General features: G+C 39.8%; 1 protein-coding gene across 1 annotated transcript in view; it reads left to right on the top strand.

The window, feature by feature from the left end:
* Positions 1–22,057, top strand: part of ABLIM1 (actin binding LIM protein 1) — a 158,757-nt gene extending 136,700 nt beyond the window's left edge. Inside the window, exons 15-24 of the mRNA XM_086752224.1 lie at positions 2,105–2,152; positions 4,463–4,609; positions 6,665–6,756; positions 6,858–6,954; positions 8,696–8,757; positions 9,067–9,127; positions 10,098–10,105; positions 11,378–11,452; positions 13,728–13,808; positions 15,091–22,057. Of these exons, the coding sequence (XP_086608350.1) occupies positions 2,105–2,152; positions 4,463–4,609; positions 6,665–6,756; positions 6,858–6,954; positions 8,696–8,757; positions 9,067–9,127; positions 10,098–10,105; positions 11,378–11,452; positions 13,728–13,808; positions 15,091–15,204 (785 nt within the window). The 3' untranslated portion in view covers positions 15,205–22,057. The remainder of the gene's footprint in view (positions 1–2,104; positions 2,153–4,462; positions 4,610–6,664; positions 6,757–6,857; positions 6,955–8,695; positions 8,758–9,066; positions 9,128–10,097; positions 10,106–11,377; positions 11,453–13,727; positions 13,809–15,090) is intronic.
* The last annotated feature ends 553 nt before the right edge of the window (positions 22,058–22,610 follow it).

The raw sequence follows: 22,610 nt of genomic DNA, 5'->3' as shown, positions 1-22,610 counted from the left end.
CTAGAATGCCTTGGTTTTTAGGATCTGTTGATGGCCTGTGAGCTGGATATGAGCTATGTAGGGCTTGATTTTTCTCCCAGTTGCACCAGCTGAGCACTGCGTAACTCTGCTAACTTTGGAGGAGCTGGGTTTGATTCACAGTGGCATGCAGAAAATAGTTGACCTATGAGCTATTACGTATGTTGTTGATTCATATTGTTGTGACTTGTTTCAGTGTTGAACCCAACAGTTCTAGTTTAGTGTTCCTTTTTTTTTTTTTTTTTTAAAGCAGATGAGGATGTTTCTTTACTTGTTTTGTGCAATGGCTTGGTGCCCTCAGAGAGACCTGCCAATCCACAAGGATATGTATGCTTTAGGATGTTCTCTTTATAAAGGGCAGTTTCTGTTTTGAAGTGAGCTGCGCAGTTCTTCCAGCCTCTAAGAAGATTGTTTGTCTTGGATTTTGATGGGATGAGGGTGTATGTATGTACGGTTGTGGACGTGCATCTTCTGACTGCCTCAGTGCTAGCTGAACGCCTTACTATATCCAGTTACTCCTCAGGTACCCTTCTGTCTAGTATCCCTTCGCACTGCCAGAGGCTACTGCTCTTCCTCCTTTCCTCAGATCTGGCAGATAATCTGTTTGTGGGAACTTCCTATGCAGTCAGTGTGACCTGGCTTGGCTAAGGTAGGCTGTTTTAACTGCTTAAGCTGACCTGGCTCACCTTGACTTGCGTAAGCTAAAGCGCGCTGGCATAAATAGCTCTGGGTAATAATCCATAGCGTGGGGGGAGAGCTGTCCTCTTCAGGTGGCACAGTGCAGCCACAGAAGGAGCTGCGTTCCTGTCCTCCTTACCGTTTTCTGGTATAGATGTGCGCAAAAGCACTGCATGACTACCCGTGTAGTGTTTATACCTGGCTGCTGGTCAAGTAGCCATAACATTGCTAACGAGAACGAAATACCTCAGTGTCTTTGTGTGCAATGGATTTGCTTGTTTAGTCAAGGGTGTAGGGTTCTGTGGAGTAAGATTTGCCTCTGTTTCCACAGATTTCTAGGGTGAGCTTTCCTTAATGCCAAAGGCCAAGTTAAGTTGTCTGCTGTAGCACTTTATTTAGATCTGCGATATGCAGCATATATTTCTAAAATGCTTTTTCATCTTTCATTCTAATGTAACTGAAAACTTTTTTTCAGGCAGTATGAAGTAGCGAAATGGGTTTCTGACATGACTTTTCTAATTCCCAATAGCTAATAAGATTTTGACAGATTTTGCACTGTAGAACTGATTTGGGATTAACATTTGTGTTTGTAGCTGTGCCGAATACATGAAGTGTTGGCTTGGGTGGGGAGCTAGTTTAGAACAAACTGGTTCCTGTCTTAGATCATTATTTGTAAAAATATGATAATTCATAGATATGCTGTCGATTTATTGCCTTAGAGTTCTGGGAAGTGTTTTTACTCTAATGTACATTGATAACATGCAATGTGGTGGGCCTTACATAAAAAAAAAAATTAAAAAAAAAATCTATCCTTGTGGTTTGAGAATTAGTAGTATATCAGTTAATGTTGCATGAAGCATCCCTTTGACTCCCTGAAGTGTAGCTGTTGTTGAATGTTCCAAACAGTGTGCTAGGCAGCTGTTTTGTTCTCTGGATTTTGAAGTGAATTGTAGGCTCACTGCATTCTCCTCTGCTCAATCCAGCCAGTCAGTTGGAAGGAAAATTGAGCTGTTATGACTGAAGCACAATTTTCCACAAAAGTTATTTGGGGTAGTTTTCCCCAAATGGCTTTCACCTTAACCATTGAAATGTCTTGCTTGTTTGCATTTCCTCTCTAACTTTTATCCCACTGATAACCTGAATGTTTAAAATGAATGGTTCATGACTTGGATGCATCCACATGTACAGAATCAGCTCCAAAGGACTTCATGCCACATGTCTTTGACTTTTCACTTGTTCTTATGTTTTCTTTCTTTAAATAATCTGATTTTGTGTAATACTGGAAATAGCTTTCTGGCTTTTTCTTGTGCTACATCCTTGATTTGGTCTGTCTGTTGTTTCAATGTTGGAGTTATCTACAACGGAACTAGTTTTCATATTCCCATTTTTCTGTTTCTCAATTTCACAGATCAAGGTGTCAACATTTACAGAAAACCACCCATCTACAAACAACACGGTAAATGATCTTTCCCTTTTTATTTCAAAACTGGAGTGGCAACTAAATTGAAAGGCACGCAGACTAGTGAAAAGCATTCAGTTTTTACTCTGTAAGCATTAAAAATGAGTAGTCCAAGCTTGAAACAGCTGTTATTGTGTATCTTGCTGCGTGATTATGTTTTAAAGCATGTTGTTTCATTTGCATCATATGATTTAAAACTTGTCCACATTGATATTAATGCAAAAAATTGCTATTAACTGAGATTTTGCTGTCTCTTTAGCAAGATGATGCCTTCCTGTATTTCATTTTTTTAAGTTTATATTTTCACAATACAGGTACTGATCATGTATAAACAGGATTCACAACAGGCTGTTCTCTGAGAGGGACTTCATGGTTGTCCTTATTTTGAACAGACAAAGTACAATAATTTATTTCAACAGCAAAGGTGGAGATGTTATTATGAGACTGGAATTCCAAATGTACCTGTGGCTTTAAATAAGAATCTTTAATTATTGAAGATAATATATGTGACGTATCACTGACAGGGCGAATTTGATTCTCAAGCCCTGTGCTGGAGCTCAGGCAGTATCCTCTACTTGTTTTTCCGAATGTTTGGATTCTGAATTGGAGAGCAGTGTTAGTGCTCTGATCTGTTTGGTGTACACATTATAGCAAGTCTGAAATATCGATGACAGCAGAACCCACTGCCTTGTCAGTCTTTAGTAGTGCAGAGCAAGATCCCGCTTATAACAGAGTGTTTCTCTCTTCTCTTCTGCTGTGAGTAGAAAACTGTGAACAGATGTTTTTTATGTGATGTGGTGAAAGACTGATGACTCCTCTTTTTAAAGACTTTGAGTTTTCATTCCTTTGCAGACCCTTTATCCAATGAAATGTATTTAGGGTTAAGTAGCAAATTAGCAGTGCTGCAGGGTTTAGATGAACGGTTGGCTACAGCCATCGAGCTGGGAAAGCCTGGGAAGTCCATTCTGCAGTCAGGAGTGAGCATTGCAAATAACACTGTTGGTGGTTTTACACCAGGGGTCTTTCCTCTTTCTTTTTTAAGTTTCAAACCATATGTTCATTTTGGAAAAAGTCTTAACATTATTTTTGTTTGTTTTTACGGTTTTAATGTATCTCCTCACCTCCCATTAACATGTGAATGTTTAACTACTGACATCACCAATTCTAACACGTAAGTACTGTTTGAAGTCATGCTTTTGTAAACTCTGACAAGCTTCCTCCATACCTGCAATTATGCTTACAGTTTCCCAGTCATAAAATGCTCAGAATTCCCAGTGATATCTAATACTGAAGTTCCTAAACTACCCTGAACGCGTTGGATGAGCAACACAGTGCTTCACTTCATTAACACATTAACAGATGTCTTTCTGTTTAAAAAAAAAAAAAAAGGAAAAAAAAAGTTCAGAATGCTTGATTCTGATACCTTAGCTTCATATAAGAAGAGGGGATTTGAGCTAACAGTTTGCACATAAGAGGTAGTTAAGGCTGATTTTAATGTAAGCTGAATCCTATTGGATTTTAATTTTTTTTAATGCCAAGAAGTGAAAGCCATCATGCACATCCTCACATGCTTTTAAGAGACTTTGGCTTAGACTGGAATCTTAAGTGGATGCCCCACTGCTGAGATGTTTTATTGGGGAGGTTCATTTCATTGCAAGTGCCTTTCCCTGCCAAGTTGATCTGAATGGAGTTTAGTATTTATTAATAAATTTCACATCTGCTTTTACTACTAGTGCATGCTAATAACCAAAGGCGTGCAGCAGAAGAAATCCACTGGTTAAACAAACATACTTGTTTCAGATTTCTCTTTGTTTGTTTGTTTTGCAGCTATTTGTAGGAAAATAGGCAATGGACACATAGGAAATAATTAGTGTCAGTAGAGTTAAAATTAGTGCTGTTCCTCTGAATGATTTGTTTTCTTGCCCTTGAGGGAAGACACATCAATACATCAATCTGGTTTCATCTTCATTAATAATCAGCTGTCCTTAGGAGACATTGGCAAATACTGTTAGATTGAATTTTTTACTCTTGCCTAATCATTCTAACACTGTGCAACCCTAGTAAAATCCAAAGCTGATTTGGGGTTATTTTGGGGATGGGGATGAGGGAGGAGAGGAAGCTTTGATTCCAATCTATTGGCAAGAGAAAGACATTACTTTGCTTTGAATTGCAGTTCGAAAAGCAAAGCATGAAAATGTTTACTTTTGAAAATTAACTTCTTGTAAAGTGTAACATTTTGCCAAAATAAGGAAGACCTTTATATTGATAAAGATTATTACATAGCTAAGTTCCCTGATTGCCATTTAGATGCAGCTGCTTTGGCAGCACAGAGCAAGTCCTCCGAGGATATCATCAAGTCCTCCAAGTTCCCAGCAGCTCACGCACCAGCACCCAACGAGATACCAAAGATTGAGACAGACCACTGGCCAGGTCCTCCCTCCCTTGCGGCCATAGGTATGCGGAAAAAAAAAAAAAAAAAGTGATATAAGCGATGCAGCTTAAAAGGTACCGATAACTAAAGCAAATTAATACTGGAACTGTAAAAATGGATAGTGAAGATTGTGTCCACTCCAGGTGTTTGCCACACAGTTCTTCTGGTGAGATCTATGAGTGTCTGTGAATTTAAAACTATTGAATAGCACTGAGTAGAAGAGATTTTGCTAAAGAACTTTGGAACTGATCACAGAGACATTAACCCATAGACAAATTATGTGAACTCCCATGCAGTACCTTAAAAAATGTGGTGTGTCACACAAGCCTGACTTCTTTCAGTTATTTAATCTTTTAGTCCTAAGCTCATAGCATATATTCCACAGAAAATATGATTGCTTCCAGCCACATAACTAATTTCATGGCAAGAAGCAATGACTGCAGTGGAACAATTAATGGACTAAAAAAGTCCTGATTTTCAGAGTTACTCTTTCTACAAACTTTGTGTTTTCCTTCTTTGTTGTAGCACTACAGGTATCTTATTTTATTTTCTTTAAATCATGTGCATTATCATTTTTAATTTTTTTCCTGTTCATTTTTATTGACCCCTATAGCATAAAATAAGCTATCTAGCCTGGTTCATTCATGAAGTAATGTCTGAAACACTGAAGATGTTGCCTGTTTCAGGTTTCTGTGAAGGCGTGTATGGTTTTCATTGCACAGTCACAGGGATAACACAATGCTTGTGATAACCACAGCATTATTATGCCATATGTCTGAGGAAGAGCCCTTGTTGGAAATTCTGGCTCTCAGTTCAGTCTCCAGGCAGTGGATGACAACTTTTAATTGTTTCCAGTAAAACTGCTTTGTATATTGGCTATCAGGTGATTTTGTTACACCTGAAAAACTAAACAGGACTCTTTGGAAACTATAAAGATAAAGATGTGCTCATGGATGTGTTTTATTCAGAAATAAAAAGGCATCATGCAAAAAAACCAGCCCACAAGCCCCAAGATTTTCGACTTGTCTGATTTTCCAAGTGTGGTATTTTGCTTACAGAGCTAGAATGAGCTCAGCTGTCAAAAAAAAAAGCAGTATTACTGCTATTGTACTGAAAAGTCTTGGAAAAGCCTGAGACACCAAACAAAATAATAAATAATTTGAATACAAACAAATAATTTCTCCATAACTTTTTTACTCTCTCCATATTAACATCAGTTTAACACTGCTGTACAAAACATTTCATTGATAGAAACCTTCTGATACTCTAGTTGCAAAATTTAGTTTTTAATTCAAATAAAACACTGAGTTTGCCTAGCATAGGTTTGGTGAATAACTATATCAGGATATAGCTGGTGCAGAAGAAAGTACAACTTCTGTCTAAATGCCTGCAGCGATATATTCTATGTATTCACGGACATATCCTGATATCCAAATTAGACTATTTCTTAAGAATATTCAAGAAAATAAAGATTATTCAATAAAAAGTAAGGAACTAAAATGTGGAACCCCTGTGTCTTAATTAATTTTAGCTTTATTCAGTGGATCAAATTACTTTGCTTCATTTTAGAGTAAAAATAATGCCTTGGTTATTCCAAATATTAGTGTCCATTAAGAGATTAATGCAGTTTAAATTTCCATTTGAAATGCTAATCCAGATTTGCTTTTCTGAGTCTAGGTAAAAGTATACCTGTAAACCAGACTTTATATTTTCAGCCACTGGTACAGTTACTCATACCATTAAACCCCAAGTTTCCAAAACTAGCAGTCGGAGCTCCATTTTTCTGTTACATTGATTCATCATGGCTTTTACATCCAGGACTGTTGCTTCGTTTGGAACTCACGTGCAATTTAACTTCTTGTTAATTTTATAAGAAGCCTGATAGCCATAGGGCACGCAGTCTGAGCGAGTTTTACTAAGAGTGAGTTTTGAAAAAGTCTTTTGAGTCTGCAAGAAAACACTGCTTTGTTTATTCGGTAAATCACACTGACCAGTACTTTGAACCAGTATTGAAATCTTCAAGCTGCGGTTGAACTGGTACACAAAGCTCTCTTTGTACTGTGGTTTTGTGGAAGCAGGAGCTGACATGAGACGCAGATCAAGTGGAAGGGAGGAAGACGATGAGGAGCTACAGAGACGCCGGCAGCTGCAGGAGGAGCAGCTCATGAAGGTGGTTATAAGCTTGTGTCCCTTTGTTTTCTGTAAGAAATTTCTACTAATGCCTCAATCAGCTTGATTTTATTGATATATTTTTTTAATTGCCATTTATAGCTCAACTCTGGTCTGGGACAATTGATATTGAAAGAAGAGATGGAAAAAGAGAGTCGCGATAGGTCAGCCCTTTCTGCCAGTCGTTACGATTCTCCAGGTAATTCATGCAGGCGATAAAGCTAATAATGAACAGTGAATAATTGACACCACACATACACATATCAAGCAGACTCCCAGAACAGAGACCACTGGGAAAACTGTGTGATATGTGTATATGTGGTGGTGTCCTCTGAAAGAGTGGACTAATTTCTTAGCTGGTTTTGGTGAGGGGAGGAGTGTCGTGGTTGTTTTTTGGCAATTTTGAGGACAGACATTTTCTATACAGATAAAGAGTGAGGTAAAATATTCAGTGACTATTACATCACACAAATACCAATAGGCTGGGTTGTTATTTTACTGTAACATGTTTTGCTTCAGCTGGTAGTTCCTGTCTCTGTTAGTCTCTCCTCCCAGGGACAGAGAATCAGCAACATTTACCAGTGGGGCTGCATATTCCAAACACAGCCAGTGTTAACAACCTCAGCACAGCTTGGAGGACTCCTTTATTGGAGATGTGTCCATCCCTCTTTGCAGTGATAGTGCAGTCACTGGTTGCCTTTTGTGGAATCAGTGGTACCTTTTCCAAAGTTGTTTGTCGCTGGCAAGAACAAGTGCCTCAAGTTCTACATTCCCTGCCCTTCTGTGGTAAAAATAACATTTAACAAAAAAAACAAAAATGGCATTCCTACATGGAGGATCTTGTCTGAAGGGGCTCTATGAACTGTAGAGGTACTATTGGTCATTATGCTGACAATCTTTCTAATTATCCATCTTTATATCTTATTCAAAAACACACCCTTGACATTTCCACATTGTCTTTATCTTGCTCATGCAATTTCTGACGTCAGTGCGAATGCTAAGTTGAATGCCCCCAGATATCTTACTTCACTTTCATCTCAGATGAAAGCAGGAGTCACAGAGCTCTGTTGAATTATGTCATGTTTTCAGAAGTGTCACATCATTAACAGGATAACTATAATTTTGGATCAGAATGCCAAATTCTCGAACTTGTTTGAATTCACTCAGCACTGCCCATTCTGATCATTCTCCTGGTGACGACAGTACCAAAATACCTGTTAATTACAGTGTTAACAGGACCAAAACTAAAAGCCTTTTCTCCTTTGTAGCAAAAAATGGCAAGCTGAAGCGTGTGAATACAGAGAGGATGGAGTGTGCTAGTCATGTGTCTTGGCTTGTGCAGCAGGAGAAACAGGGAGCACGAGTGCAATAATAGTTACAGTAGGAAGGATAGAAAGGAAGTTAGTGAAAGGTTCAGAGGGTATGATGATACATAAACCACATGTGTCACATAGGAAAGTGGAATTGAATGGACCTGCATGGGAGACTTAGCAGGGAACCTATTCAGTTCCTATCAGTTCTAATCCAACACTGCTGGGCTTGGATTCCCCTTGTCTTTTATCTTGGTCCCATCATAAGGTGCACAGCAATACTTTAGCTAAGGACTAAAAAGTTATTTTGCTCTGCTGTCTGATCCTGTAGCATTACTTTCCGCTCAGTGGAGACCGCTTTGATTTTGAGCCTGGCAAAATCAGTGTCCCTTCTTGATGAGCTGCCACTATGGAGTGATAGAGCTGCGTGTGTGTAACTTCCAGAATGTATGGAAGGTTGTGATGGGTCTGGGGCTGAGATGTTTGTTTCTTAAAATCAGCATGTCTCATTTGGTTACGTATATGCTTAGCTTTTATAACTATGTTTTTTATGCTAGTTGATTCCTTGAATGTTCTTGAGTTTCCGTGGGATTTTTCCAGTAACAGATTTTTCCCTTCCTCATTCAACAGCACATGCTTCAGCCTCCAAAACATCTTCTCTCCCTGGCTATGGAAAAAATGGACTACACAGGGTAAGGCTATGGCAATTTAGAGAAGTGAAAGGCGGTTTTAATTATCCATGGTATTTATTTTTGTATTAACTGTATTGGATTTTCAGTTTGGTCAGGCTTTCTTATAAGACCATCTGAAGTCAGACAAAACTTAATTTCCCTTCCCACAAACAACACTGTTAAAAAAGCAAGAAAGCAATGCAAGAAAGCTTGTGAAAATAGAGGGGGAAGAAAGGCTTAAAGCAATTTGTTGTACCAACAAATGTACCAACCTGCTGGTGAAGTCATGAACTGTGAATTTATGTGCATGTCTCTTTTTTCCTGTTACAGCCAGTGTCTACAGATTTTGGTCAGTACAACAGTTATGGGGATGTGAGTGGTGGTGTTAGAGGTAAGGCTGAGGAGCCTTTTTACATGCCTCTTCATTACTGAACATGTTATGATGTTTGATCATTTCTGCTGTTTTATTTTAAGGTTGTAGATTTGGTTGCTTTGTATTTGCTCATTACAATTTAACTTTCTGTGACAAACTCAGCAATTAACTCAAACTCTGCAAATGGCTATTAAAAAGTTTGGGTTTCTTTTGCTAAATCTGCTGTGTGGAGCTGATCCTTTTTTATGCCAAGGGACTGCTTTAACATTGGTGCAAATGGAAAGCAGGTAAAGTGTACATTATCAAGAATATGTACTAAGTTCTGTTAAGGTGTTTTCTTTCTCTGAAAATTACCATCCACTGCGCAGTCTGAAAGAATGTGCCAGAGTGAAGAAAGGAGGATAATGCTTTCTAATCCCCATTGCTGCTCATGATTTTCATTATGACTTTGAGCTAGATGTGATATCAGTCATTGCCTAATAAAAATTGACAATATTTATGAAACTTCGAGAATTAAGGTTTTGAAATGTTTTGAGCTGAGAGAGAAAGAGGCTAGTTATCTGCAAAGTGAGATTGATACCAATTATCTTAGATACCCTACATCAAGCATCTTTTGTTGGTGCTAGTGTCTCTTTACAGATTATTGAGGAATCTAGACAGCTACCTGATGGCAGAGGTAGCCCTACACATTTGAATTTTAGTTGGCTATTTATTCACTTGGTTGTGGTTTTGTGTCTCTTAATATTTCCAAAGTTAATTGATTTCCTGAATGAGAAGCCTGCTTGTAATGAAAAGGGCTACAATGTTTGGAGTCTTTGACTCTTTACAAACTAAGTCCAGAAGTAGGAAGGTTGCTGGCCTTAGAGAATCGGATTGAATTTTGAAAAGATCCGGTAGACCAGAAGACACAAGGATTATGTGGCAGATTGTGACTGATTCCTGTTCTTCCACACCCTAAAGCTGATGAGATTTCTCTTTTGCTTTTCAGATTTCCAGGTAGAGTACGGGTTTTCATCAATCAACTGACAACAGAACTAAAAGCATCTACTCTCTTGTTGAAGTTTGAATTTCTGCTACAGGGAAGGGTTTCTTAAGACAATAGCTTTGATTTTCCTGCATGTTTAATCATAATCACCAATGTAGATTCTTATCAACAGAAAAAAGGCACAGCCTCAGATTCCTCCTTGGTACCTCCCCAGAGCTGGGTTGAGACAACTCACATCAGTTCTGTGTCTTGCTCTGTAAAATCCATTGTCTGTTGATGTATGAGTTATCTGTAATAGTCCTCTCTGGACAGCTGAGGTTGGATTTATTTCCAGCCTCTCTAGTACCAACCTCAGAGATATATAGAAAGTCTCTTCTGGAGGCAATTTTGTCGCAAACCAGGAGCCTTGAACTCATTTTTACCCTGGAATTTGCTCTCCAGACAAGATGGCTAATCAACAGTTTTCTACAGTGCTGCCATTGCAGATAAGCCAGTAAGAGATGTTCTTGCAAATGTAAACCCTTTTACTACAAATCCTGTCTGCAGGGTTTTTTTCCAGAATGGTTTGAGTCTGGCTGGCTCCTCAGCACAATCACAATATGAAATAGCATTTTAAGAAGGGTTTAATTTCCTGGATAATTTTGTTAATGGTGTATCAAAATCATAATGATTGGAAAAAGAATGAGATCATGGGAGGAGAGAGGAGTTGTCCATGTATTGTGCTCAAAACATTATTTTGTTAGGAACAGTACCTGGGTAAAACCAGCACCTTTTTACCCTATCCCTGTTCATGTTCATAGCAAAAATTTCCCATTCTAGAGACATAAAAAAAAAAATAACCCTCAGCTGATACAGTAAGTGATAGGAAGGAAAGCCCAGAGGTGTAAGAGTGCTTTGTATACTGCTGGGTGGGATCTGAATTAATGCTTCTGCATATTTGTCCGGAGAAGAACCCTACATAGTCACTAGGGTGGGAAAGGGCCCACCGCTCTGTCTTGGGGTCCCCAGGTCCACCTGGGAGGTCATGTTGGTAGGCTCAGTGAGGAGCTGTCGCCAGCCGTAGCAGTGACAGAAGGTTGTGTTGGCAGAGAGGATGGAAGGATCCCTCCACGTGCCTTGGAGAAGTGGTAAATAGTAGCCATGGCAATGATCTGTTAGATAAGACTGAATATTAAGACTTGAAGTCTCAGGGCGAGTTCATCTTTGTTTTCACCGCTACTTGAGTGCCTTTGCCCTCTGTGTGTGTAACCTATGTGTCTGATGTGTACCTGTATCTGATGCAGTCCCTTCCGGATGGTCATGTCCCTGGAATGAGAATGGACAGAGGAGTATCTATGCCTAACATGTTGGAGCCAAAGGCAAGTGCAGATGTTATTCTATTTCCTTCAAGACACTGAAGACTTGACTGTGAAATGCAGATACAATATGGGAAATGTCTTAGTTCCCTTGTTTTTCTTTACCTCACCTCAGTCCCTGCTCCTTATGTGCCAAACCCCTCTCTGTTCTGGACTTGGCCTGTTACAGGTGTTAGTACTCAGGCAGGCTGAGGGCAGCCCAGGTGTGCTTCTTGGGTTAAGGAGACTTTTCCAGAGAGAAAACAAAGATACTGAAGATGCTCAATATCGAGTTCTCTGTCAAGCTTCCACTAGCCTAAACAGCAGGCCAGACTCAATGGGGAAGTCTCAGATCTATCAGGTTGGAAAAGCAATGCACAATACTGTGGCTCACAACACACTGCTGAGGCTGTCCTAATTTAAAAAATAATGAAATACGTGGATCTTTGTTTCAAATTGAAAGTTAGATACCTACATGTCTGTCTGGATCTGTTCTTCAGCTCTCAGCACTGTTAGCCGGACACCTTTCAATAATGTTGAATTCCCTATGTAAGAAATTCTTCAAGAGATTTATTGGAAAAAGAGGCAATGTCAGCTGAATATAATTTAAGATATAAATTAAAATGCTTTTGCAGCTATGTCTAGAGATGTCTGAGTCAAAAAATGAACATAATATATAGAGGGGATTCAACCAGAGCTGTGTTTTAAATCTTATAACTTTCTGTATTGCTGATGAACCTTCCAAGAAATCACAATTTTGCCAAAGTTACAAGGATCGGCATTTCTGCAGTAAAGTGAGGAGCTCGTTTTGCAAACCAGATTGCTATTTGTGCTTGCGAGTCACCACCAGACAAACTGTACAAGGCAATAACTCTAGCTTTATAAGCTGAGACCCCATGCAATGTATATTAACAAGTGTTTTTATATGTTATATAAATAAGACCTTGGGGACTTCCTCAACTCCTCAGCTACTACTTTTTATTCCAAATAATTCTCTTTCAGTGCAATAAGAATTTTTACAGCCACCACTGCTGTTGATGCACCCAGTGATTTGGAATGTTATTTTGGGTGACAAATTCTGTCAGTATTATTAGTGATAAATTTTATGGGAATTTTCATGACATAATAGGTCACACTCTGTTGATGTTTATCAAGGTGATGCCAGACCCTCAGCTTGTGTGAACTGGCAGTATTTTTATTCTGTCAATGGTCCAACACTAACTTAAACCTGATAAAATAAGCCAACTCAGTCAGCATGAAGCATGTGAAAAGTTAAAATTAGTAGGCTAAAGAATGACCAGATCTTACCAAATGGTTCTCTAGAAAGGACAGAATTTGTGCATCCTGCCACCCCAGATTGAGAAATGCCTTGCTGTGAATATCTAAATATAAAATGTACTTATAACCGTAGATCTTGACTTGAACTCTGCCTGTTTAAATATGAAAAGTTACATTTTAGTTTCCTATAATGCTGTATATGGTAGCCGTTTCCAGTATCAAACATAAACAATGTAATTCAAAGTATAGGCTTAATTGTACAATTGTGACAATGTCAGAATCTCCTAAAAACATATCTTACAATTGGTATGTAAGCACACGTTACTTAAATTATTATTATTTACAATAAACTCAGTGGTGTGTTCATTGATTCCTGAATCTTATTTATTATATTTCTGAAAAGTTCATTGGGATAATTGTTGATAATGGAATGAACTTAATTACCTAGTACTGCACAACAGTTGATTAGGTTGAATTTATTCTGATGTTAAAATAATTGAACTAATAGTATTTGATAATAGCTCAGCTGTCTCTCCAGGAGAGTTTTGGTGGTCTCATTCTTGTTCCCAGTGGGCAAGTAAAACAATATCCATAAATAACAGAAAAGGCTGAGCCTTGCCACTGAAGTCTGCAGAAAAACTTCATTGGCTTCAGCAGGGCTTGGATGAGGACCTCCTGGGAGTGCTCTTTTCCTGCTCAACAGAGACCTGCAATGAGAAGGGCTGTAGAGAGGCTCTGTCAGACGAAACATGTGCTCTCCTAAGTAATTCCAGGCACTCATGGAAGTGTCTACTCAAGGAAATACATCCTGAAACAGTTTTATTTGACAGGGATGATTCCGGAAACTGATTTTAAGGCACATGTTTTTTCTGAAATCCTTGCTAAGTAGTGTGTAATATTAGGAGACAAATAAAGGAGACCAATGTCTGTGTGGTTATGAAAATGAGACACATTGTGGGGTTTTTTTTTGCTTTAGAATGTAAATACATCTCTTTTTCCCCCTTTTATACATTGTTAACAGATTTTTCCATATGAAATTCTCATGGTGACCAACAGAGGGCGAAATAAAATACTAAAAGATGTAGACAGAACCAGGCTTGAGGTAAGAGAAGCAAGTTCCTAAATGCTCTTTCCTGCTGAAGTTGTTTGTTGTTGCACACCTGGAAGCCCAAACACCAGAGCGTGGGTCCTTGTCGGACTGGGAAGATTTCTCAGCACTAAGCAGGGAAGGAGGAGTCAGACGTGGAGGAAGCAGCCGCTTCACCATGAACGGTGCTGGACCAGAAGTCCCACATCTCTCTTCCTGCCCCTGGACTGAGCTTCTCACAATCCCCTTATGTTCTCAAGCAATTAATTATATACTTGTAAATTGGTAAAAAGTGCAAAATTGGTGAAGTGTTTTGTAGTTATAGGATCTGTATTGTTTAATCTTGGACCATTTCTTTGCTAAGAGTCAGTGTCAGCCATCTTTGAGGATCAAAAGTCTAACTTTCTTTAACTCATCCATGAGTCCTGTGAGTGAGTTAGACTGGCTGATATCCAAAAATATGAGAATTTAAATTTCTGCCAACAAATAAAAATTGTTTACAACTTTGTGGATTAGAAAGACTTAAGCAGCCCAGTGGAAGACTGAGGATGTTTAAGTTGTTTATATTTAGTTAATCTTCTGTAGAGATGAATGGAAGGGGCCACAAAAATTTGGGTAAGTAACCATTTATCCACATTTTTAGACTAGTAGATATGTGATCACTAATCAGAATTCAACATTGTATTACATTCGTGCCACAGGGAGACACTTTCCCTGTCCAGTGCGCTCTAAAGCTGCTGAACAAGAAGTAACTCGTGCACAAGACAGTGCCAAAAAAATGTTTTGTTGGCAGTAGAGAATTATGCTGGACAGTTAGTCTGGCCAGACATCTTCCTTCTCAGAACTTCAAATGTAGCATGGCAACCTGCAGACTTTCTGCAAAGCTCTTCTGAAACCCAGAGTCTGTTTGTGCTTCCATACATAAGCAGAGCTGACTAGCCAAAGCCTGGAACGGTGGCGTGTAGGAGCTGCTTTTGTTCTCTGGTCTATCACTGCTTGTTGGGTGACTTCAGACAAATAATTTTTCTGTCTCTTACTTATTCAACTGAAGTAGTTCTCCTGATTTCCTTTCTGAATTTCTTAACAAATTGCAAAATTCTGTTGATTCATTGAGCACCCAAGTTCATGAGAACTTGGATATGTGTATTGCCAAAGCATTATTATTTCCTGCAATGGCTTTTACACGTGACAACATGACATGAAATCCTTAAGGCACTCCTGTCTCCTGTTGTGTCTCTTTGGCCTTGACTGACCATTGCCTTTTCTCCTTTATTCCTTTTTTTTTTTTTTTTTAAAGCGTCACTTAGCACCTGAAGTTTTTCAAGAAATATTTGGCATGACGATACAGGAGTTTGACAAGTTACCTCTCTGGAGACGCAACGACATGAAGAAAAAAGCAAAACTCTTTTAAAATCTCCCTTTAAACAAATCAAAAAAAAAAAAAAGATGCATAGGATATTGTATCCTACAGTCCAAATTATTTAGAAGCAACTACTTATCCACCAAAAAGGGAAAATCGCATAGTGGCACCTCTGTACACAGCAATTGAACAAGATGAACATTTGCCCTCCTGGAACATAGGGAGAAAATATCTGGGCTCAGAAACAACGATAATTTTCAGAGGTGTCAATCTGTTACATGATATTATACAAGATAGCAAACTGTTCTGTTCTTCTCCCTCAAAGATATTCCCTTTACTTCTCTCCACAATATGATGGACTTTACTGCTAGAGCCAGGAAGTGCCCTTAGGATGCCTTGTAGACTAAAGTAGTTGTAACCACTCCAAGAACTGGAAAAGAATATATATATATATATAATAATATATATATATGTATGCGTGTTTGCGCACATGTATTTATGTCTATCCATCTATCTATGTATGTGCGTGTATGTTTGTGTATATATGTATATATATATATGGAGAGGAAGACAGATGCTCTGGAGTGAAGGAGAAGCCCGTTGTAACATATCCACGTGGTCACATTACGTCTTTCACACTACTGTTTCTCAATTGGCACTCTTTTGAAATGGCATCTTCTTCGTGTGATACAATCTGCCAAGGTGGGCGCTGGGCTCACTTACAGGACATACCAGTTGGATTTCTGGAAAATGGACTCCTTGTACATGTATATATTTGCTAGGATATAGGAAGTGAATTGCTGTGTCTGTTGTCAGTCTTCCCTCTTCCACACTTTCTGCTTGAATTAATAAGGCTGGAGCTTAACCAGTCATCTGAATAATTTAAGATCACTTAAGTAATGGGAATGATGGAGAAGAGTCAGTTTTCTTGTAACTTAGCCCAGGAGATGGGTGGATGGGAGTGGGAGTGACAGAGTGAGAAAAAGCTTTTTTAAGTGTGCCCTGGTTCGCACCCAGAGATTTCAGGACAGACTCCCTGCTAGTAACTGCTAGTACAGCTCTTCAGACTGCAGTGGAGTAGTAGGATTTTACATCAGCAGGGAATACGGTTCTCTGCAAGCTAACACACAAATTCATCCCCCTTAGGGATGAATGTTTATGAATTAAAAGGTACCATCAAGGTGCCATGCTCTGCCAATAGAGGCTTTTTGATTAAATTGCAGTTGCTGTTGTCAATATGGCACAGTGCATGGGGCCAAGCACTTTTTTTAGTTAATGTAGTTTTTCACTTGTGCTTGGAAAAGAGGGCGCAGGTTTTTTGGTTGATTTTTTTTTTCCTCTTTTGAAGCTTCAAAGCTCCAGCCTTGGTTATTTTTAGTTCCCTTTGTGCCTGACTTGGTTTATGAAGACAGAGTAATCATGCAAGACAGTTTCTGAGCTGCATTGAACTCCTTACCGCTTTCAGTCTTCTTCCAATATGCTGCAGCTGAAAAAAACTGCCTGTATATACCTTAACTGCTTCTGGGCAAGTCCTATATGGAGGAGGACATGAGCACCAAAGTAATTGAATGAATGCATTGTGGCTGCAAGGTCAGCTTTTTCTCTTCCCTGGTGCTTAACTGCCAATGCGTGCTGCACTAATGAGCCCCTCTCCTGAACGGGAGAGGGTCCTTTAGGTTCTGTGTCTGTCAAAGAATATCAAGGTTTCATTTTTTAATGCAGAAACTTTTGGCACTGGAGACATCAGAACCTTTGTATTTTCTGTTATATGAACCATTGGTGTTCAAATCTGGAAGTTAGGAAGGGGGAAACAGTCCTGTGCAGCTGTGAGATTCAGTATCACTGTGTTGAGTTCTCTGTATCGCCAAATGGCATTGCACCATGAAATGTGCAGGACAGCCCAAATCCTGCCTCTTCTTTGCTGGTTTAGGAAGTCCTGTTGCAACAGATCACTGTGGTTCTTTTGATAAAATCTGAGGTGAAGATTCAGTGTATGAGAGACATACAAGGGGTCAGCACCTGCTCCATGTCCCTAGAGCTAAGGGAAGGGTGAGTCTACAGGACAACCTGCAGAATATGCTGCCATGCAGATCTGGCATCACAGTCCCCACTGAAGAGGAGTCCTCAGTGAACTCTGTGACACACACCATTGTGAGTGAGCTCTCTGGACTTTAATGAGATCACGGCAAGGTCAACGTGTTTTCATTTTTCAGAACAAGCATCTGAAAGGGTTTTGGAGGAACACTGAGAAGTAAATGGGAATGTTAGAGGCACTGGCAGTTTGAGATGCACTTTGAGTGACTGCTGAAACCAAATCCATACAATGAAAGAACAGTGGTGGTTTACAGTCACAGGCTTTGGGAAAGCTGGAGTCTCAGAAATCCAGGGTTTGTCACTTGCAAGGTGTGACTTAACTTTAAGGTGAACCTTTGAGTTTTTTATACTTTTAAAGTATTAAAATTCTCCAAATTTTGTCCTCCTGCATCCTATAGATGATACTGTGCTACTGCCTTTCAAACACAGTGGGCATAATGGGTGTTTTAGCCCAAGTCACTTTGATGATAAAACTTTTTGATCTGAAGACTTGGTCTCTCAAGGATGTGAGCTGCCAGAGTGCATTCTTCTATCCCCATCTCTAGATTACTATTGAACTTCTCACAGCATGTATGAATACTCTACACAGCCACTTCAGAAATGACTAAGCCAGGTTGTTTTCCCTCCTCTCCCTCCTTTAAAAAAAAAAAAAAAAAAAAAAAGTGTTTTTTTTTTTAAAAAAAAAAAACAAACCCAGCCTCCTAGCCTGTGAGGAATAATGACAGGGTAATTTGCATCTGCCTCATCAACTGAGAATTTAAAGCTGCAATTGCAGCTTGAGAAGGAATGAAGAGAAGCCAGCTTAGATGCTGCAGAAACAATCAATCTCTAACTGGATTTTTGGGCCACTGCTGCTTCACATCTCACTGGTGTGGAGCATAGTCAGTTCACAGCCCTCTGCACTAGATTTGATACTGCTTTATTTCTGATTGAGAACATGAAGGGTTTTCTGAGCTTTAATTTCAAGCCTGTAGTTAATTCCCCTTAACTATCCCAACCATCTCCATGTCAACACACCCCAAGAGATCGCCTGTCCATAAAAACCACAGTGCAGCCAGCAGCAGGGTGTGTGTGTTGTCTGCAGTGGGCTTTTAGCAATTGTCACTGCAACATTTTCTGTTCTTTCATCTGGTCTTCCCACCTAATAACAACAGAAATGTAGCCCCAGGGAGAATTTTCTTTGTAAGCAATGAATCATCTTCCTAGTATCAATCAAGTAGCATTTTTTTGGACAGTTCTTTGTAATTCCCCTCTTCAGTATTCCCTTGAGACATGTCAGGGGTTGGACTAGATAATCCTTAAAGGTCCCTTCCAACCCAAACCATTCTCTGATTCTATGAATACGCCTTAAGTACACACTTAAGTTCTTCTGTCTCCTGTAAAGAGTTTGAGCTTCTGATAAAGTCCCATCAAACTCTGTCAACAGAATGTCATTGCCAAGAGGACTAAGAACTGATTGCTTTTGTCTTGGTTTTTTTTCCCCTTTTCTGCTTTAGGAGTGATGTAAGAGCAAAGATCTGTCAAAACATTTATTTGGGATGGCACTGCAAAATAACCACACATGTGTGCAAATTGGGATTATGTACACATGCAGGTTCCCAAACACAGATGGACATGTAGCACGCATACCCCCGTTTGGAGTTGAGATGCTGTGTGAGTATTTAACTTGGAATTTCCAAATAGTGCACGGTGTTGAGTAGATAGTGGTCATTAAGTTACAAAGGTTGTCACTTGCATATGTGCTTGTATCTGCGCGGCTTGTGGATAACCGGTTCTGTGATCTAGCGAGTGTGCCAAAGGCAGGGTCAGTTCCCCACATTATGGAACTGCCAGGTTGGCCACTAATTAATTAATTAAAAAGGCCTCCTCAGGCCTGTGTGAACGTTTGCAGCACCCATCCCTGGCAGCGCTTAGATGGTATGGGAGTACCTGTGCAGTAGTCTTCATATTAACGGGCAATACAGAGATCTGACTTCCTGGGTTTTGTGCCCTCCCCAGATACTGGTCTGATAATTTCTGTAAGAACAAGCAGAGAACTGTTCTGCATCACAGTGGGAACAGCTGGCCATACCCTCTACACCCGTGCCTTAACTCGGTGTAAGCTCCAGCCTACTGCGAGTCAAATATGTTTAAATATTTGTTCATAATCTCTGAAGATAGTAGAATTAAGCCAACTTGAAGAGCAGATTTGGAAATTACTAAACTGCCCACTATTTCTCAATGAAGCAAAGTGATCTATTGTGACCTCAGTTTAGGAAACTGAATGTAGCATCTCAACTCTGCCAGTGTCCTGTTCCAAACCTGCTAAACTTTCTGTACAGCTTGAAGAGTAGGTTCTTGTGAAGTTTGCTTCCATAATTTCATAATTTTTTAAGTTGTTATCATCTCATGCTGGTTTATTTAAGACAGGTTTTAGTGACATCTCAGAAACATACTTGTTTTCGGTTTGGTTAGTAGCCTTTCGTTAAATATGGTTTGTGATGCATTGTGGACATAGCTGTGGTTTGCTGTGAAAGGTTAAACTAGGAAACCAGTAAGTTTCTTAATAACTGTATGTGGGACAAGTAGTGCTTTTACTTCTGTCAAGAGAGATGTCATCTCTCCTTACAAAGTCCTATAGTCCTCAGTCTGTGGGCCTAGCACTGAAGTGCTTGCTGCCCTTTCCCTCTTGCAATTTGGAAATTGTTGCTCAGCCATGTAGTTCAGATGTCCTGCTGTTCAGGGGAGGTCATTAGGAGTCTCTTTTGTAAAAATTTGTTACATCAAAATTAGACATATTTGAAGTGAAATCCCTTTCTACAAGCCATGCTTCTCTTGGTCAGGTAATATTGATGGATGGAGAAGGGTTAAGTTCTCGGAAGGAGGAGGGCTAACATAAGCTTGATTTCTCCAGGGTTTGTCAGAGTGGCATTTAGCAGACTTAGGAGAAAATGCAAGAAAATGTGTTTTCTAGAGAAAACGTCCTCTGGACTCATTTTGGAATGGCTTATCTTGGCTTATCCTGACTTAGGAGGAGATCTTGGCATATTTGTGCCATAGCCTCGTTGAGTAGACTAAACGGGAACTGACCTTTCTCCCACTCCACAATTCATTGCTTTCCTTCAGATATATTTGTGGAGGAGGATGTCCACACTGGACATGACCTACGGCAGTAAAAAATACCAGTCAATAATAATGGTGACGCAATAAAACACATGTAGGAAACAAGAAATTCAGGTAATCTGTCCTGAAATGCCAGTCATCCTTCCCTGTCAGAGACACTCAGATTTGACTCCGCAGCCCCCTTCCCCATTCAGTTAGCCCCAGGTCATGGTCCAGTTTGTGCCCTGTCAAACTTTTTGGCCCTGTCAACACACCTGCTAGAGTCCAGCATCATGTTCAGGGTAGACACATAGCAAGGGCTGATCTTGACAATATGTGGTATGTTTTTACCCCATTACTATGTAATTAAGACCTAGAGAGAGCTACTGAACACTGTGATAGTAGTACAATGCACCTTTCTCTGTTAGCGTAGAAATATTCTTATTGCTGTGGGTTGCAGGACTGCTCTCGCTGGAGAGTTTTGCCTGGTGATTTCTCCTACACACCTTTGTTGTGCTTAATAAAATAAGGAAGACAAAAGAAATCTATCACAATGGAAAGAGATGGAGCTTTTAGTCAGACGATCTGCTGGCTGGAGCTATGTGATGCTCGCATTTGGCAGGGAGAGAATAAGCATTATTAATTTTAATGTTAGCATCAGTGCAGGAAGTGGGAATGTAATTGGCCACATTAATGTTGTTTGCCTGTATGCAAAATAAATTATTTGTTGCCCAAAGGGCTTCTAACAGGGAAATAGATTTCTGCTAATGATTTCCTAAAAAATGCCTGTCCATGTGAAGAGCTAGTACCTCGGCGTGCATTGCGGTCTTTCTTTTGAGGTGAAAAGAGATGACTGAAGGCAAACTGTAACCTGCTTTGCCAGGATCACCACAGTTACTGCGAGTGTTGCTCCCAGGACTTGCAAAGCTGAGGCCCACGGGACTTTGCTCCCAGGCGTTAGGAAACAAAGCATTTCAAGCAGCAGAAGCAGTGATGGGAATTCCAGCGGTGCCTTACCAGGCTGAGTCTCTAGCTCCCTTAGGCGCTTTGACAGGTCCCACTGGACACTTGCCTGGGCTTTTGTCACTGAACACTTTCAGAATGCACTTCCCCCCCTCCCCCAGATGCAAAACCACTGAAATCAGTGGAGCCTCTCACTGACATCCGCACGCTTTGGAGCAGGCTCTTGGCTGGCGAGACCAGGAAGGTCTCTGACCACTGTGTGTGCCCACAGCAAGGAGTTCTGTGTGTCTCTACTGGATCAGTCCTGCCCAAGCAGTGCGGCTTGGTTGTTGCTGACAACTCTTCCTGTAAGGGAGGCTTACAGCTGGGGGCTTTTTTTTAAGCTTTGGAAACTGAAACTAATTTTTCAAAGGTATATTTTCCTTTAAATCAGTAGATTTTTGGCAATAGGATTTTTTATTATTTTATTTTTCTTTTCTCCTCCCTCCACACGTTACAAACCAGCGTTTTGGGGAGGTGTCCCTGTGTTTTCCATTCATCTGTGAGACAGCTCTCTTTCTGAGTCTCTGTAAAAGTGAATCAATGTCTTGTCTGTACAGTAAGTCTGCTTGTATGCGTAATGAAAAGTTGAGCTGGGTTGCTGTTCTGTACAATTAGTGTTTCCACTGTCATACCGCAAACAGCACATATTGCACTCCTGTGCCACTGTAATCTGCATCACTGTTGTATTCAAGTCAATGAATAAAGTTTGGAGCTTTATTCTTAATTGCTGGATTCATGTTGCCTCATTTATTTGTTTGTTTGGGTTTTTTTCATCTTGCAGATTTATATCAAAGTCCTCTTACAGAACAGGATGTGCTCTCAAGAAAGAGAGAGGTGAGGCATGAATGACCAGAGCAAGACGTGAACAGTTACACAGCTTCAGTGAAATTATAACACAAGGTTTCAAAATGGACATAAGGCTTCCTGTAACTAAGTCACTAGAAATAGATATTCATACAAACCATATAGGAGTGTTAATTTAGTGTGGTCAGTTTGTGGTTTTAAAGGACCTGAATTATCAGTAAGGTCAACTAGGTCATGCTGTTACATCAGTTTCACAGTCTAAATGGTTTCCTTTCTTTATCCTTGTAAGTTCAGCTAAAACTTTAGTCCTCAATTTGAAAAGATATTGACATGTTTTAGTATTTAAAGTTAGGTGTTTGCTTAATTACCTGGAGTTCTACCTGCCCAGTCTTGGTCTGGCTGTAGAAGGTAGGGGATGATGCCATTCAAGGAAACAGGGCTGTAAAACACCTCCGAATGTGCTGAAAGCCAGA

Source organism: Chlamydotis macqueenii, chromosome 7 (assembly GCF_036417535.1).
Source record: "Chlamydotis macqueenii isolate bChlMac1 chromosome 7, bChlMac1.mat, whole genome shotgun sequence".
In the NCBI taxonomy this organism is placed as follows: Eukaryota; Metazoa; Chordata; class Aves; order Otidiformes; family Otididae; genus Chlamydotis; species Chlamydotis macqueenii.
Note: the sequence above shows the minus strand (reverse complement) of the source record. Positions and strands in the feature narration are given on the sequence as shown.